The 17,897-nt window shown below is 31.1% G+C and overlaps 1 protein-coding gene across 4 annotated transcripts in view; it reads left to right on the forward strand.

Annotated features, from left to right (window-relative positions):
- LOC143256866 (integrator complex subunit 6-B-like) overlaps positions 1-11,848 on the forward strand; it is a 68,713-nt gene extending 56,865 nt beyond the window's left edge. For all 4 annotated transcript variants that reach the window (XM_076514657.1, XM_076514659.1, XM_076514661.1 and 1 more), the window contains 4 exons: positions 1,925-2,061; positions 3,406-3,667; positions 7,316-7,522; positions 9,543-11,848. In XM_076514657.1, coding sequence (XP_076370772.1) covers positions 1,925-2,061; positions 3,406-3,667; positions 7,316-7,522; positions 9,543-9,763 — 827 coding nt within the window. In that variant the 3' untranslated portion in view covers positions 9,764-11,848. The remainder of the gene's footprint in view (positions 1-1,924; positions 2,062-3,405; positions 3,668-7,315; positions 7,523-9,542) is intronic.
- The last annotated feature ends 6,049 nt before the right edge of the window (positions 11,849-17,897 follow it).

Here is a 17,897-nt window from a genome sequence, read left to right on the forward strand (position 1 = left end):
TTAGAGACAATGGAGTGAGTCAATCTCAAAATGTGACAATATTGTTAGAAGGAGGTGTTTACAGCCAGTACCAAGATAAAGTGTGCATTGACACAGAGATTGTCACAAAACAGATGTCTCTAAGGACAATAAGGGGAAAATAAAAGCAAATAAAGTAAGTGAATGCTTAGATGAGCAAAGATAAAGAAACCCTAGCAGTCAAGTATTAGCTGTAGCATGAGAAGAGGTATTATTGGAAATATATTTTTCAGTTTAAGAAAATTTTAAATTTATTTGTCTTCACGGTTTCCATCATTTGAAGTCACAGGTTAAAACTAGTTGGGGACAGATTGGCATAATATTGACTTGAACTGCAGTACCTTTAAGGGTTTGTTGATTTGCAGTTCCCATTGCCTATGACATGATAAATGTCTACAGAAAAGCAAAGAAAAAAATATATACTGATATTTTACACTTAGTATAAACTAATCAGAAACATGACTGTCACCAGTTGAGATACAACAACCAATTTATGAGCTGCTAAGTAACATTTAAAGCTACTGTTTACTAATTTGACTTTGTTTATAAAATTAGATCACATTTTTATGCAAGTCAGTGTTGACATTTATGAACTACACAAGTACATGTTTAAGTATGTTTGTAGTGCATGATTATAATATTTGTATTTATTCTATCAAACATGGCCAATTTTCATTCGGAGTAGCCATTTAAAAGACAATTTTTTGTCTTTGAACTGTCCAACATTATTTACAGATTATTGTCTCAAAGTAATTGTTTAACACCGTTATCTTTGGGAAGAAAAAAAAAAATTTGTGTGTGGATTGTTAAGATGTTTGAAAATAATTACTCATTTTGAGCATATTGCCTAGTATAGAATATAATCATTGACTGCTGCCCATTGTAGATACATTTACTGTTTATATAAAACTACTAAATGTTTGCTATTTTTTTTAATAACTAATTGTGCAACCAAAAAAAAGTATCTGATCTGGGCTTTGACATAAAAGGGCTCCCCAGTGGCAGTCTGAGGACTTCAAATGCTAGAAACCAAGTTTTGATACTCATCTGCTAAGACATAAAGGATATCTAAATATTAGTCTGTCAGTATTTCAAGAATATGTACCTTTATTTTTTCAACATTAATTAAACATCATTTGTTAAGGCTAGAAAGAAAGATTGGATAAACATTTTAAGATATTCTAAATTTGTAAGAGGTGATGTCATGAGCATAATAAGATATTTAGGAAAAAAATGCTTTTACTACCTGTATGAGTCTGTTAGACATGGTATACAGCATTAAAATAGATTCTTAAAACATATTACTTAATTTTTCTACATACAGAAAGGGGATTTCGCCTGCATTTATATTTTTGTTGTGTGAATATTTAAAGTGCTTCTAATAGTAATTATTATAGTGAATGTTTATACATAACTTAACAATTATCCCCAAAAAAATAAAATGGCCCAGCATAGCCAGGTGATTAAAGCACTTGACTCGTTATTCGAGAGTCACAGATTCGAGTTCTCATCACACCAAACATGCTTTCCCTTTCAGCTGTGAGGGTGTTATAATGTGATGGTAAATCCCACTATTTGTTGGTAAAGGCGTAAGTAGCCCAAGAGTTGGCAATGGCTGGTGATGACTAGCTGCCTTTCCTCTCTAGTCTTACACTGCTAATTTGGGGATGGCTAGTGCAGATAACCCTCGTGTAACTTTGCACAAAATTCAAAATAAATGAAACCAATAATCAAAAATGCAATATTGTACAATTTTAAGAATATTTTGTATTGTATTAGTAGAACATTTGCAGAAACTAAATTATATTTCTAAAGGGTAATAACTTTGTTATTAGACACAATAATGAAACAGTACTGGTTTTTACATGAGATGACATTTATGTTCTTTGTGTTGTTTTTTATACAGACCAATTGCATAGCTTACCTGTAGGTCAGATGGGTAACTATCAGGAATATTTAAAGAGGATGCCAACACCTTTGAGAGAAATAGAATCAGCTCCAGTGAGACAGCATATGTTTGGAAATCCATTCAAAATAGAAAAGGTGGGATTATATACATGAAAACTGATACCTTCACTAAATCATAAGGGTGACTAATGGTAGTTTTAAAGTATTGGTATTTCTTAGCAATCTAATTAGAAACTGACTTTAATGTGATGTTGGAAAGATCAGACCAGTAGCTTTTGAAAATTACCTTGTGACACAGAATTATTATGTAGTTTTTTATTGAAAGTTATGTATATGATGTATTTTGGTCAAATTTTACATGTTAATAATTAATTTTTGCCAGTCTCATTAAAAGTTAAGAAAACTTATAGAATTGAAACGATCAATCTACTGTATAAAATAATCTTTACAACTGCATTTGATTTTTACTGGAACTTGTAAGGAAGTTATTTTTTACAGCAAGCTTCAAATAATAGTACATTATCTCATTCTGTAATTGTTAAGCCTCATTTTACTTACAATTATCTTCAGAGGTCTTGCAATACTAGGCATTGACACAGTGCTTGTTCTGATCACAAACCAAAAGTTTGTTTTATTTTTTTTAATGGGGAATGGGCATGATCCTGGTAGTTATCATGGTTGATATGGATTTGTGGTTTGTCTCTCATTGCAGCAAAAATACATTCTGCACAGGTCTGTTGATGTGCACTATTAGTCGCACAGTGGTGGCCCAAGAGTACGTGAGGGGGGAGCTCTTTGTTTTTGATTGGCTGGATGCTTTCCATCTAGTCCATTGATTCCAAAACTCTCCCAAGTGTTGGTTTTCTTTTGCAGATGTGTATATATATTCTGTCATTTTGTTATAGGATTCTTCTACATGATGCACTATTAAAAAAAAAAAAATTCATGCAAGATTGTAAAGGAAGAATGACACTACTGTCAGTACTATAAATGGGCTTTTATCCTTCACAGAGGAATATTTATGCCCACTAAATGAATGTTGCTCAATTTAATTGGAATTAAAACTAATTGCAATGCCTTTGTAATATTGAACAATTTGATATTAACAGTATTATCCATTGCTGGTTTTGTTTTGCAGAACACAGTTTGGGAACCATTGTTCTAGTCTACTTTGGAATTAGGTAGAGGTACTGCAAGATAGACCTTGTATAGCTTTGCATTGAATTCTAAAACAAACAATACTATGTGTATCTCAAGAAGTTTGGAACATTTTACTCAACTCTGTTATTTTTATTCTTTGTAAAGAAAATATTTTTTTCAATTGACAGTAGGTACTTAAATTGCATAGCTACTTGTTAATTACATAACTAATATGTTATTGATATAATCATCACCAGTCTTTCAAACACAATAATAAAATAAGTTGTTCATTTTATTCAGAACATGTATTCTTTTTTCTTGTGGTGTTATCATTAACAGCGTATGATGGTTGACGAGGCTGATATTGACCTAGTGGGTGGTGGGGGACCACAAGCTAGAGGAATCAAAAGGCAAGCTGATGCACCCCTTGGTTCACCAAAGCCCAAAAGGAAACCAGGACCATTACCCAAAGACTTTCCTATTCGTAGACCCAAAAGCCCTCTACCTCCAAGTTCACCACAACTAGATAATCCTTGTTCTAGTCCTGCCAGTGAAAATTTAGAAGTAGTAGCAGTGGATCAAACAGTAAAGAACAAAGAAGGTAAGCAAATGCATTTTGTGTTTAGTGACAAAAAAAAATCTGATGTTATTAACAATGTTTTTTGTGAATATCAGAATTTTCAAGTACAGGATATTATGGTATACTTTTTTTTTTGTTAATTTTCCAAATTTACTTATGTTGTTTAAGGTAAATACTATTTTACTAATATTTATTTATCTATTATAAATTCATCTTGTATTGTATTTAGGATATTTTAATGTCTGATAAATCACTTAAATTGTAGAAGAAAACTGAAAATTAAAGTAATGTAAAAAGCCATGCAAATTACACAAAGGAATTAAAGTAGGTTTTGACTTCATTTACTGTTACATAGCTTATTACAAGTCTTGTCATTACTTGTAGAATTAATCCTATGCAGATGGCAACAGGTTTTTAAAGCTTTAAAAACAAATATAAAGAGAGCATAGGTGATGAGCTTCCCTATGTGTCTGGTAACATGACATCTGAAAATGGCTTTCTGTAAGCCAGAGTTCAAACCTTTTTCTCATTTGACAGTTGTGTCCTAAAACTTCAAACAACATTACCATTTGGTTTCTAACATGTAAGTTGAATTTCAGTGCTGGTCAAATTTATATAGTTTTTAAGAACCTATGAAATAACACTACCATACTGCCACACAAAAAAAAATGTCATCCAAATATCTCAAACACACAGCTGGCTTAAATTAAGCTGTATTTAACTTAAAGCATGGGATTAAATTATCCAAAAAACCACTCTCACAAAAGAGAGATCTTGTAAAGTCCCTAATTTTTGCCTTTGAAATTTTCCCTAACTTTTTAAAAAATATGTTAAAAACACAGCATTTAATAAGACTTGAAATATTAAAAAACTTATCATAAAGAGGAATTTTTTAAATGGACTCTCGTGTTTATATGGTAAATCAAATTCATTAAACTGAATAAAACATTTAATTTAAAATCAACAGATCAATTTGCTTCATCTAATGTACTTTTTCTTTTCATAAATACCCATGAGATTGTGTAGAATGCATAAATTCTCTAGTAGAAATTTTTGATATTGAAAAACTTACCCATGCCATGTTTTTAACATACTTTAACATTGGGAAAAGGTTTTACGAGCAGCTGAAGAGTTTAGCTATAAAATAAAGCTTGTTGGAACTGTTTATTCATGAATTTGAAAGCTGTATTTTAAGTACTGTTTTATTTGAACCAGCTGTGTGCTTGAGATATGTAGATAACACACTTATGTGGCAGCATGGTAGTGATATGCCAATATGACATTCAGTTCATTTTTTTACTTGACTGTTAAGCGAGAAAAACATTTTTGACTGTGGTATACAGAAGCCATTTCTAGATATGGTTCCACGACACAATGAAAGATGGTGTCCCTGGTCACAAAAAGTGTATGCTTTCTCCTCATTTGTTCTTAAAGTTTTAAAAACCTGTATCTATCATAATGATTTTAATGTCAGAGTTTTAAACTGTGTTGACATCAATAGTATACCTAATTCTAACATCAACATGCATCACGATAGATAATATATTTAAAAATCACATTAATTGTACTGTAACATTTTTTCCTATAAGTTAATTTTGTGATTGTTCATAAAGACAATGTAGAACAAGGATGTGTTATCTATATAATTCCATTTTACAGCAGTTTAATTTATAATTGGTTGAACAAGCAAAAGTAGGAATTTCAAAGTTGAGGAATATGAAAATGTTGTGAATAATGTCAATGAATTGGCTTTGAGTACATGGCAAATTATTAATTCTGTCAGCTGACAAAATATTCATTTGGTTAATCACATTGATTAAAAATGAATTAAGTGTTAGAGAATCTTTGGAATTTATGGGAGACTATAGTGTCATTCTGTTGTAAGTGTAGAAATCTCAACTTGGCTAATTATTTTAATTTTATAGATGAAAAGTTAAAAGGTGTATAAGCTGCCTCTTGTTGATGGCAGCAAAGATCACCACAAAAATATGTAGACAGTGTCCAACATGTTTTTATTGTGTTATTGCACAATACGTTTTAATGTGATGGTGCATTTTAGTTTTTATTTAATTCTTGTTTTTTTATTTTGTTCATCCCATAAACTGAAAATGAATAAATTATAGGTAAGGAATAATTGTGTGAATAGGTCAAAACATATCCACTTCTACCAGTGACAGTATCATATGTTGAGTATTTTCATAATAGATAGCATGCAGAAAATTTTTAAAAATGGCATGATAATTACATTTGTTAATTAATGTATTTTATTTTAGTTCTTGATGTATAAAGTATAGAACTGGTACACTGAACCTTTACGCTCTTTGTAATGACATTCAATATGCACACCACTTCCAGTCAATTGATGCTTTAAAAGTAGCTATATATAGATGTATGTGTAACCACAAGTACATTTTCTGGATTAATTGTGACAAACCTTGTAGAAAACTGAAGGACATGTATCAGATTTAATGGGAATTATTGAAATGACATCTGCAGAGATGCCAACCATTACGATTTGAGCATAATAATTATGATTTTGGTGTATACATTACGACTGTACACTCATACAGACAAATATTATGACTTGTTGCAACTCTCAAATTATTATATATTATATAGGCCTATACAATAAAGTGATAAATTGTTCCCCCATGGCTTGAAAGGGGTGAAAAGAAAATTTCTAATGAGATACAAATAAGTTTTGATAATAAATAAAAGACATAGTTCAAATGGCTGCTTGCGATAATCATGTTTGTGCTTGAAATAATAAAAAATATTTGTATGTCCGACATCTACCAATAGTTTGAGTGCAGTGCTTCTCGATACTGGGGGCATGGGGGAATCCATAGTTACATCATCAGTGCTTGTCAGCCGATCAGTGCTTCTATAGATGAGTATTTCTCATTTTCTAAGCGACATAAAAACAATGCGATCGTTCACAAGATGGGAAAAAGAGGCCTCGTTCACCAGATTGTCTTGTTTCTGGCAAATCTAAAAGGACTAAAACTGTGAATCAAAAATTTAGGAAAGAGTATAGTGCAAAATATCCGGTCATTGCATCAAAAGTCAGTGACAGTCATGCGTTTTGTACAATTTGTCACATCGATTTTTCTTTGGTGCATGGCGGGATAAACGATTGTTCCAGACATACAAAATTGGCATCTCACCAACAAAAGGCTGAGGCGAAGACAAAAACGATACAGATAACAACATTTATGAGTGAGAATTCAGAATATGAAACCATAAATGCAGAAGTGATGTTCAAGCAACTTCGTCATTGCTTATAATTTACCACTAGCTGTAGCCAATCATGCAGGACATCTATTCAGTAAAATATTCCCAGGCTATGATATAGCAAAAAAATATGGCTGTGCTAGAACCAAAACTACAGCATTGTACGAATGTTGGGTTGTGAAGATGACAAAATGATTTCAAGCATACTTACTAATAGTGTTTACAGTTCAGCCACAGATGGATCCACAGACATGGATGACTCAAAACTGTATCCAGTGGTTGTACGATATCTGTACAGGCTCTGTCTACAATCATTATGCTCAGTCATTTGAAATAGTTGGTATCTCTGCATCTTGTTGAAATAGAATATGGTTACTTGATAAGTAATTGTGTGTATGAATTTGAATTAAAGCAAGTGTAATATGTTCTTAACAGATGAAGATGATGTATCACAGGAGTCATCAAGAGCAGTAGAAAATCATATAACTAATCACATAAATGCAGTAAAAAACACAGATAACGAAGGAATACCGTATGATAGAAGAAATGGGATTACTTGTAATTACACAGATGCTAGAAGTGCTAAGGAAAATGCCTTATTAAGGACAAAGTTATTCAAAGAAGTCAGAAAGCCTGGAAGAAGTAAGTGACTTTAAAATTGTGAATATCATTTGCTTTTATATTATTGAGCTATTTTAGTTAGATTATTTATTTTAACTTACTATCAATAAGTTGAACTTGTAAAACATGGAATTATTTAGCTGAAGAATAACTCATTTTTTAGTGTAAAATAGTTGTGAATCTGTAGTTTGACATCTGTATTGTATTAACCATATCGCAGCAGATCACAAGTCAAAGACCATTTCACCTCGTATGTTGATTTGCATTCAGAATTTTATTGAGCTACTTTTTTTATGAATTTATGTTAAGTTTGGTATCAAATTTTAGGTTATAATTCAAATATTAGTATTATACATTAATATCTTAATTTAAAGTAAATATTAAAAGGACATACCTAAACATCAATTTTTGTGAGTGATGTGGTATTTTGATTGCAGCACTGGTTTAGATTTGACATTTGCAATGCCAAAATATACCTGTAGTTTCATACAAACTAGGAACTTGTAATACTAATGTTGAAAAGCTAGAATATAAAACAAAAACCTCATCTTTTCTGAGTGGACTCAGCAGATAGCTCGATGTGACTTTGCTATAAGAAAAGCACACACATATCTTTTCATGTTGCTTGTGGCTTAAGTACTGAATAAAACACCATGGGTCCTCATTCACCTCTTTTCATTTTTAGAAACAATCCCTTCCATACACTTACTTCAATATATGACATGAATAACCAATTAACAGTTTATAATGCCCCGTAATGGATTTCTTTGTCATTTTAATATGTTAGAAGGCCTCCTCTTTCTTTTGAACCAAGATTTTAAGGAGGTAGGTGGTATCTCTTGTTGGCTTGATATTTTTTTTATACCCAAATACAGCTTAGTTGATAAATTATAGTGAAATTTTATAGTATCGATATATTTCTTTTGGTTATTCAGTTGTGTATATAAAATCTTAAAAAAAATTGTTTCAGTCTTCCACATGCAAAATTTTTAAAGGCTTAAAAACCAACATCAAGGAACAACCAATTTCAAAGATTGTAGCTAGAAGAGAATTGTTTGCTTTACTTCTTTATTTACTCTTCTGTACACTAAGAAAAGTAAGTTTAATAACTTATTTCTAGATAGTAATAATCTATACACATATATAATTCATAATAATTGAAATGTGATTGTATGTTACAAAATATTACTAGTCTGCTAAACATAGCTAAGAAAATTGACCTTTAGTCCTTACAAACTGACTTTTTGTATTACTGAATACAATAATCTGAGTGCATGTGTGCCACATCAATGCAAGTTATTATGTAGGATTAGCCAGACACAAATGAAAGATCAGTGTAATAAAAATAACATATAATGTTATTAGACTTGAACTATTTTGACTAAGCATTAGTATTTTTGTGTTATAATCTGTAGTCATTGTACAATGGGAAAAAAAAAATCCTGGTCTTTTTTATGGTGGTTACAACATTGGTTAAATTAACAAACAGACTCCACACAGTTAGGGTAGAGAAAATAACAGATAATATATAAAGTCTTACTGAAAATAAACATTTGAAATGTATTTCAGATGTTTTAGAGATTACATGTATAATTATTTAAGGTTTAAGGGATAAAGAATAGTTTTTAATCATAAAGTGAAAATCACTTTGCACTCACACTAGGAACAAAACAGACTTGATATTTTCACAAACAAATCTTTAGTAAAAATACTTCATTAAAAAATGAATTTTTGTGTGTGTGTATTGAAACACTTGCAGACTTTACTAAAAAATCTACCAAATCTTGTGAAGATACACTTCATCATAAGTTATAGCATAAACAGTTAACATCTGCATATGTTTGTACAAAGTCGTATGTTATACTGAGCCCATCATGAAAGAATTAATGTTTTATTCTCTCTTTCAGTTAAATAGTTTTTAATTTTTCTTTTAAAACTGATTGTTAAAAAAAATGTTATTTTAGTTTGTTTTTCAAATGAGTTTTTAACAGTTGATTTTTGTACTTGAGAGTATATACATGTATTTCTGCATGCATTTTAGATTTTAATGGTGTCTTTGATCACCTGAAGAACTTCAAAGGGGATCTACCAACAAAGTTATTCATGGTTCGTGAGGTGATTCAGGAAGCAGGAAGGTTCAAAAGAAAGAGCCTAATCAAGTTACTTGAAGATTTTGAAAAGACACTAGTTGCTTCAGATAATAGTCCATCCCCCCCACCCAGAAATATCCCTTTTATATACCAGTTGAGTAATACAAGATGACAGCAGTAATATAAACATATGAATTTAAAGGCTTGACATTGTCACCTGGCTAGAAAACAACAGAGCTGGGAAACTGAAAACTGGTAAAGTTGAGGTCTGATTAGACATCAAAGTGGGTAAACAGTGACTACATCAGTCCAGCTATTTCCCCTAATCTTGAGTCTGTTGAATGTAAGCTGCAAAGAGAAAAAAAGATTTGTTTAAATCGTAGAACAAATTTGAACTTTAAAAAACGGATATGATTGAAAAAAATGGTTCAAGTGTCATGTGTCTGATCCATTTATGTTATGGTGGAATGTTTGCAGCTCTTGTCAAGCGGGAATGTTACAAACAGAAATAAGATAAAAAAACAGCCTTTAATATTAAAACAAGAATAAGCATGTAAAAGCCTGAAAATACCTGAGAGATTTTCTTTATAATAGTGTAATTCTTAAACAGATTTTGTATGGGGTTAAGAAGTATAAATAACAAATTTTAACCTTTTAACTACAGAACAAAAAGGTGTTTATAAATTATAAAATACTAGAGCTACAATTAAATTATTTAAAATAACTTTATATTTTTATGATAATTGTTGCAGTTTTTAATGTACTCATTGTTTACAGATGCATAAATTTTTATTGGATTATCATTTAGTAAGATAGCTTTAAGAACAGTTAAATTATGATGTGTTTTTTTTCTTAAAGACAAAGCCATTTCTTAAAATTCTTACTACATTCTGATATCCATCAATATTTTAAAATTTGAATGGCATTATTACTTTACTCAACCATTAATGTTTCTTTGATTAAAAAAAAAAAAGTTTTTATGTATTGAAATACAGATGTATTATGTAGTCAGTTTAAATGAAGATAAGAGTTTTTACCTAACAACAAAGTTTTTGTATTGGTAAATAATCTTCTGTAATTCCTAACCTGTAGCTTTCTCAGTTTATGAGATTAAGCATTTTTCAGAAATGGTATTTCATTTCATTGTGTAGAAAAAATTGCTAAATAATGTCTCAAATAATTTAATTGTATTTTCTGAGTATAAAATCAGTGTGTAAAAACTGCATAAAGCTATAAGTGTGAATTTAGAGTAAAATGTCTTCAGTTGTTTTTTTTATGAAATTAAGTTTAAAACTTGTTTTAAGATTACATATCTTTAGAATTATTTCTAATGCTCACATAAATTTTAAAGTAGTGTAGTAATTATGCAATTTTGAAGAATTATCATTTTGGAAAGATAAACTTTATTTTGCCATCTTTCATAATATACCTGCCAAAATATAAAATGTATCTGTTATTTCATCCTTTTATTCAATAATGATTATTAGTGTCTAAACTTTTTTGCTAGTTTTTATAGGTAGCAGGTATTATCATCGAATTTTGTTTTTATTTTACAGTTCCATTGTACTTGTAAAGAGTAAACAGTTTTAATAACTTGTTTTACACAGAGAAATTTGGCATTGCCTATAAAATATGATACCTATTCTTTTGTAGTAGCAATGCCTCTGAAATATTTTGTATATGTTGATTGACTCATGGACAATTTCCTCAAGTGTTCTGGTATATAGAGATATCAATTAATAAAGATTTAAATTTAAACATACATTATGACTTAGCCCAATATGTATGTTAGATTCCAACTACTTCACTCTCAATTAATCAGTAAAACAAGAAACAGTATTTTGTTTTTAATTTAGTTAGTTATTTTACATTAAGTGTGTTTGATTGGCTACCAAAATAAACGTTTATAGAGAACTGTGCTGTTGTAATATGTAATTGCTTATCTACTGATAAATTAAAAAAAAAAAGTCTTTAAAATAAACCAGATTGAAGTGGAGATAGGTCTTATTGTAGATTGTGATAATATAGGGGGTAAAGATTTAACAAGCATTATCTTTGGAGGACGTTTAGTTTCCTCTTCATAAGTGCCTGTTTGTGTTCTAGCCTGTTTTAAAAAGAACTGCTCAGACTGCTGTGACTGATGTAAACATGTGTAAATAAACCCATATCATAGATTGTACATTGTGTATACCACAAATAAGCTGTAAAATATGTTGTAATATCTCATCAATTTGTAATATAAATAAAATGTTTTAGCTGAATTCTCAGAAGTGTTGTTTCTTATAATATATACATTACTTTTTTAAATAAATATGTATGTTAGTATATTATATGTATATGTATATTAGTTCTTTATGCTTTTAAATTTCTTAATTTAACTTTCAAAGATCAATATGACTGCAGATTAGATCTGAGTAAAACAAATTATAAAGACAAAGAGACAGTTAAGAACTTTCAAAGAATGATCATATTTCCTACACACACAGCATTTAGTTGTTTTTAGCTATACTAACTGAGGATATCTGTTGTGGGAGCAAATATTTTGTAAAAGGCCATGTTAGATAATATTCCTGCTAAATGCATGCTCTGATTTGTGGAAGATCCAAACAATTGACGTGGAAATTACATGGGAGTAGAAATATACATGGGCGAAAACTTGAAAATCCTAGAAAAAAATCCCACCTGAAATGACCATCTTGTTGAACTACAAAAAAAAAAGACAGGAAACTCAAAATATATTTTGCGTACTATATGGATATGGTTAAAAACTAAGTCTTGTCAAAGATTATGATTTTTATTCTAATACGAAGAACAAAATTAAATTTGTGCAATGAGAAAACCTATACAGCATTTCAAAGATGTAATAATTATGCTGAAGTAAAATTTCTAATATATGTTGCCACTTATAGTTTATATTGTAAAACAACATGAGACCGGCTTTCTTATGTGTCCAATTTCATGTAGCTAATGTTATGGTGCAGATTTCTCTGAGTACGTACTGTATAGAAACATAATTTCTAAATGAGAGATGATTGACAGAGCTTTCCAAACATATATGTTGAGTTTCCAGCAAACCAAGGAAACAAACAATAGTGGTTTGTTAAAAGTAGCATGTCGCCAGCAAAAAAAAACTAATTTCAAAGCGATAAGACAAACACAAAAATTGTAAGTTTGACTTTAGCCTTTATTGCCATTAATTAGTAAACATTCATGTTTTGAAGATTTATTATTAACTAATTGTCCCATTACTTTTTTCACGTATAAAAGTATCCAAAATAAGCTGTCCCGTGATCTTCCTTACGGTTGTTCATTTTTAAGACAATTATTACATAAATTTAAGTAAATAAAAAATTAAGAATCTTAAAATCCATGCGGGAAGAATGTAATTTGATTTGATCGTACCCAAAACGAATGGTATCAAGTGATATTTTGAATATATCCATTAGGAGCGTGTAATATACGTTATTGTTCTTTAAGCACGATATCTCCTTTGTGAGATTCCTAAATGATGTCATACAACACTCGAGACATTTGTTATCAGTAACCGAAAGAATACAAGTTACAGTTTTCAATAAAAATTACTAAACATGAGATTTTGTGAACTTCTTTGCTTCAAAGAGGCATATATAGAGTATATAATGCTTTTCCCACCATATGCAGGTGATTAGGGTAGGGTACAGTTACAATGTATTAGTCACAAATTAACCAATTTTCCTACAAGAAAAGTCCTTGAATTTGAAAGTGGGATTACATAACAGGTGTTTATCTCTTTAACTGTTTAATTGACAATCGAATCATGTGAGAGGTTACAGTTTCAGTTTAAATGACTGAAAAATTACAAAGCTAAAATCTATGGGCAATAATTAGGAATATATTTATAAAAACATATAATTGGAGACATGGTGAGCTGCATTTAAAGAAGTTTACGGAATGGGTAAAGCAGATCACCATTTTAATGCAACACCTTATATATGCTTAGCACTTCTTAGTATATTCCACACTATAAAAAAGTTTACGTTTATGATTGTGGAAGTAGTCTCATACAAAATAACTATTCTTATTATCCTGCCGTAACTGGATTCGCTGTGGAAATGTAAAGGAGATCATATAAATTTATACACCTGTCTTTGCAAACATACAGAGCTGATATGCATTGCGTGATGGGTTTCATAATTGTAGTTTTATAATGAATCGTAAACGAAAGTCCTCCGCTGGCGCAGCGGTAAGTCTACGGATTCGCCACTCTAAAATCAGGGGTTTGGTGGAGTCAGCTAATAACCCGAGGTGGCTTTGTTATAAGAAAACGTACGAAGTACAATATAATCTGATAAAGCAGACCACAACAACAGTTATTTTCATTAAGGTGTAAAAATATGACAGAATGTAACCCGAGCGTTAGATTTTTCGTACATTTTCCGGTAGCTATGTTTTCAAGAACTGTATAAACCATGCTAAAAGGATAACATTTTCCAGATGAAATTGATCACTTGAGAAAACCTAACCTATATGAGAAATATCAAAGGATGTCGTGTTATCTCTCGCTTTTGTTTTTTGGTGGTGGTGTTTTTTCGTTTATTATTTAAAGTTGAGTAATTTATTTTCAGTGTGGAATTTCAGCATCAATAATTTCGTAATAACGTAATTTCGACACCAGTTACAAATTAATATTATTATAAGATAGTGCAAATGGCTTTTTGTTATTGTTGTTAGATTCTGTAGTCTTAACTGCATAAATGAGCAAGTTTCTTTTGAGTTTAGGATCAAAATGAGTTCGTTGATGACAAGAAAACCCACTTGTAGAGAAAAATATATATATAAAAACGGCTTTGTATGGATTGAGAAAATTCTATGTAGAGGAACGAACAACGTTTCGACCTTCTTCGGTCATCGTCAAGTTCGCAAAGAAAGAAAGAGGTAACTGACCGTAGAAAATATTATACGCACACACCTCGACAAAAAGCAAAATCACCTAACAAAAGTAAATATACCCCATGAATTAAAAAAATCCCAAAACCATATACTGCTGCATACCATATATTCCCGACATCAGCAGAAAAATAACCAACATTTGGTCAAAACTGGTAACAAAATATGGCATTTCAATTAATACCAAATTTATTCAAAAATCAGACACAAAACTAAGGTCTATACTAGATTTTGGCTTGAAATAGTCGTATGCAACGATTACTGTTGACACTTTGTTATTGGAAGTCTGAAGTCATATTACTACTGTAAGATTTTCTAGGCCGGATTGTTTGCAGTAGGTGTCTGTGATTTGTTGACGATAATTTTCAACGATAAAAAAATAGAAACACAATCTACTTGTTTTAATATATTATATTAAAATAAGCCAAACGTATATTCAAATATTCATTACTCCGTTGGTTATCACAGTTGTATCCAGAGCTTTAAATAATTGCATCTTTTGGTGAAAGTCCATAGAGGTTGAATAACTACCTAAGATGTACATAAACTAAAGAAAGATTGAGTGCCTTAGATTTGATACATAATCGTTATAACACTGCTATCGACAATGAAACTGTATGTAAATTACTTATGGAAAAGTATCCGAGCAAAATAGAATATACTAACATGTTATTTCATAAGTGTGTATGTGACAGCCAATGATTGAAATAGTTAGTTATCACCATAAGATTCCATCTAGAAACATAGGGCCGCAATCGTTTGCGGATTCTTCAACAGATATTTAAGTGAGTAGGTTGTCAGCCCACTGCACCGAGCCGTCCCTTATTTAGCAGTGTAAGACTAGAGGGAAGGCAGCTAGTCACCACCACCCACCGCCAACTCTTGGGCTACTCTTTTACCAACAAATAGTGGGATTGACCGTAACATTATAATGCCCCCACGGTTGGGAAGGTGAGCATGTTTTGCGCGACGCGGGCACGAACCCGCGACCCTCGGATTACGAGTCGCACGCCTTACGCGCTTGGCCATGCCAGGCCTTAATGATTGAAATAGCTTATATACTATTGTTGTACAAAGTTGTTTAAAATAATAATATAACAATTAATAACTACTCTTCACGTAAATAGGACAGACTTTTACTCTAATAAAATATACATATTTACACTAATTTTAGCTTTAAGTTTAACTCCTCACATAGTGTCACAACAAAATGATTAGTTGACTTATCATTGGATGATTGTGGATTTTATGTGAATATTCATGCACTCATTTAAGCTATATTTGACTCAGCGGCAAGCTTAGGGATTTATAACACTGAAAATATTTGTTTTCGATCTGTGTAGTGAGCACAATGCAAACAACCCATTCAACAACTTCGCGCTTCAACATAAAGCAATCAGTGTGTATACCTTTTCAATGTTTCTGCTCTCCAGAATATAATTAGTCTTTTTTTCTTTCCTTATTTATTAAAAGTCAATTATTAGTTTAACTATGATGAGTGTCCCTTAATGCACCACGATTTCTGTCCCAAAAACGCGTTAACCTAAATAGATTCTTTTTTTTATCCGCAACTTATCATACGATAATAGAACTATTGCTTGAATGATACTGAAAAAAACTTTTTATTACGCAATGTGCGACCCCCAACTTCAGGAAAATTTTATCCTGTATGCATGTAGACTTGCATTACGGGTCACATTTTTCTCGTTTTGCCTCCGTTTCCTGTCATGGAGAATTTTATGTTTCTCCATTTTCAGGATGCAAATATAATGTCATGAACATTTCACACGCAGATCTAATGCACTGGTGCCATCTATATAAATAGATAGTACTGTCTGTTTTATGTACATGTAAATACTTTGCAGGGTGTGAATGGATCTTCATCAAAATTGGTATGAAGGCTCATTTGGTTCATGGGAATACACACACAAATTTTCAATTTTGCATTTCTGTTTTCTAGTGTTTTTGAGGGGGTGATACTACTACTTCGTCTCTTTGGTTAGTTGGGTGGTTTTATGGCGCAAAGCGAATAGACTATCTGTGCCCACCTCTTTGGATCTTCACCAAATTTGGCATGGAAGTTTGTTTGGTTTATAAGGAGATATATTCAAATTTACGTTTTCACATTTTGTGTTTTGCTGTTTTTATGGGTGTTTTGATTTTTTTTTTTTTTTTTTGTTTTGTTTTAATCATATACAAAAGAAACAGCTTTTCATTCCTAAGATAACCTTTCATTAATCATGAATTTACAGAACTTCCGTTCAGGGTATGGGTACCCCAGCTAGTTCTACTAAGTTGTCGGTTGATGGATATAGCGTGTTGCACTAAAGACTAAGATACAATTGTTCAAAAAAAAAAACAATAATATTAAAACCAGTGAGATGACAAGTCACTTTAAATGACCAAAACGAAGTTCGGTAGACGTATTAGTAGTTATATTGTGCTAATATACATTATTTAGAGATATTTTTAAAAGATATATCAAATCCGAACAAATAACATCAAGTAAATATAAATGCAAAGTGTTTTATTCTTTTACTAGTTTACTCCTTTCCACTGGCTTAAATATTTTCCTTCTACAACCCCTTGGTGGACTCAGGAGGTAGCCCGATGTGGCTATGCTATACAAAAAAACACAAACACACTCCACAACCCACGGAGCGAAATAAATATCATTTATGAAAATAAGATTTTTAAAACTCCTGCTTTTTTTTTTTTACATTAGTATACAGTGTATACTAATAATACATCTTGTATTAAACTCGTAATTTTAATTTTGGCAAGTATTTTCATGTATGTTAAGGTTTTATGACAACAGATATATTTACGTTTTTAATTTTTTTGCGCAATGTTATAGAATGGAATATTTGCTCTATGAGAATCGAACCCGACTTCTATCGTTTTTAGTCAACAAACATACCGGGAAGCCCCCCAGTGGCTCAGCGGTATGTCTGTGGACTTACAACGCTAAAAACCGGGTTTCGATACCCGTGGTGGGCAAAGCACAGATAGCCCATTGTGTAGCTTTGTGCTTAATTGAAAACAACAACATACCGGGAAACGTTATCATGTAATAAAAAAACGTTTCCCGCGTTAGAGAGTTGATGCAAAATTAGCTTGAAGTTATGTCTCACTGTTTTATGAGTGTGTTAATTAAAATAACTGTTTAGATAGAATTTTATACAACATCCAAATCAACTTATTTGTAATATTAACTATTATATATTACTATTCCCATTATATAATGGTGGCCACTTCCCTGAGTGTCACAGTAGTTAATTCATTAAGCCCTCGAGGAATTTTCTTATGTTAGTAGTAAAACTAAGAGACTTTTGATGTATGTTTATAAACATATTGAATATAAGTCATACAAGAGTTAA

This window comes from Tachypleus tridentatus, chromosome 7 (assembly GCF_004210375.1).
Source record: "Tachypleus tridentatus isolate NWPU-2018 chromosome 7, ASM421037v1, whole genome shotgun sequence".
Classification (NCBI taxonomy): domain Eukaryota; kingdom Metazoa; phylum Arthropoda; class Merostomata; order Xiphosura; family Limulidae; genus Tachypleus; species Tachypleus tridentatus.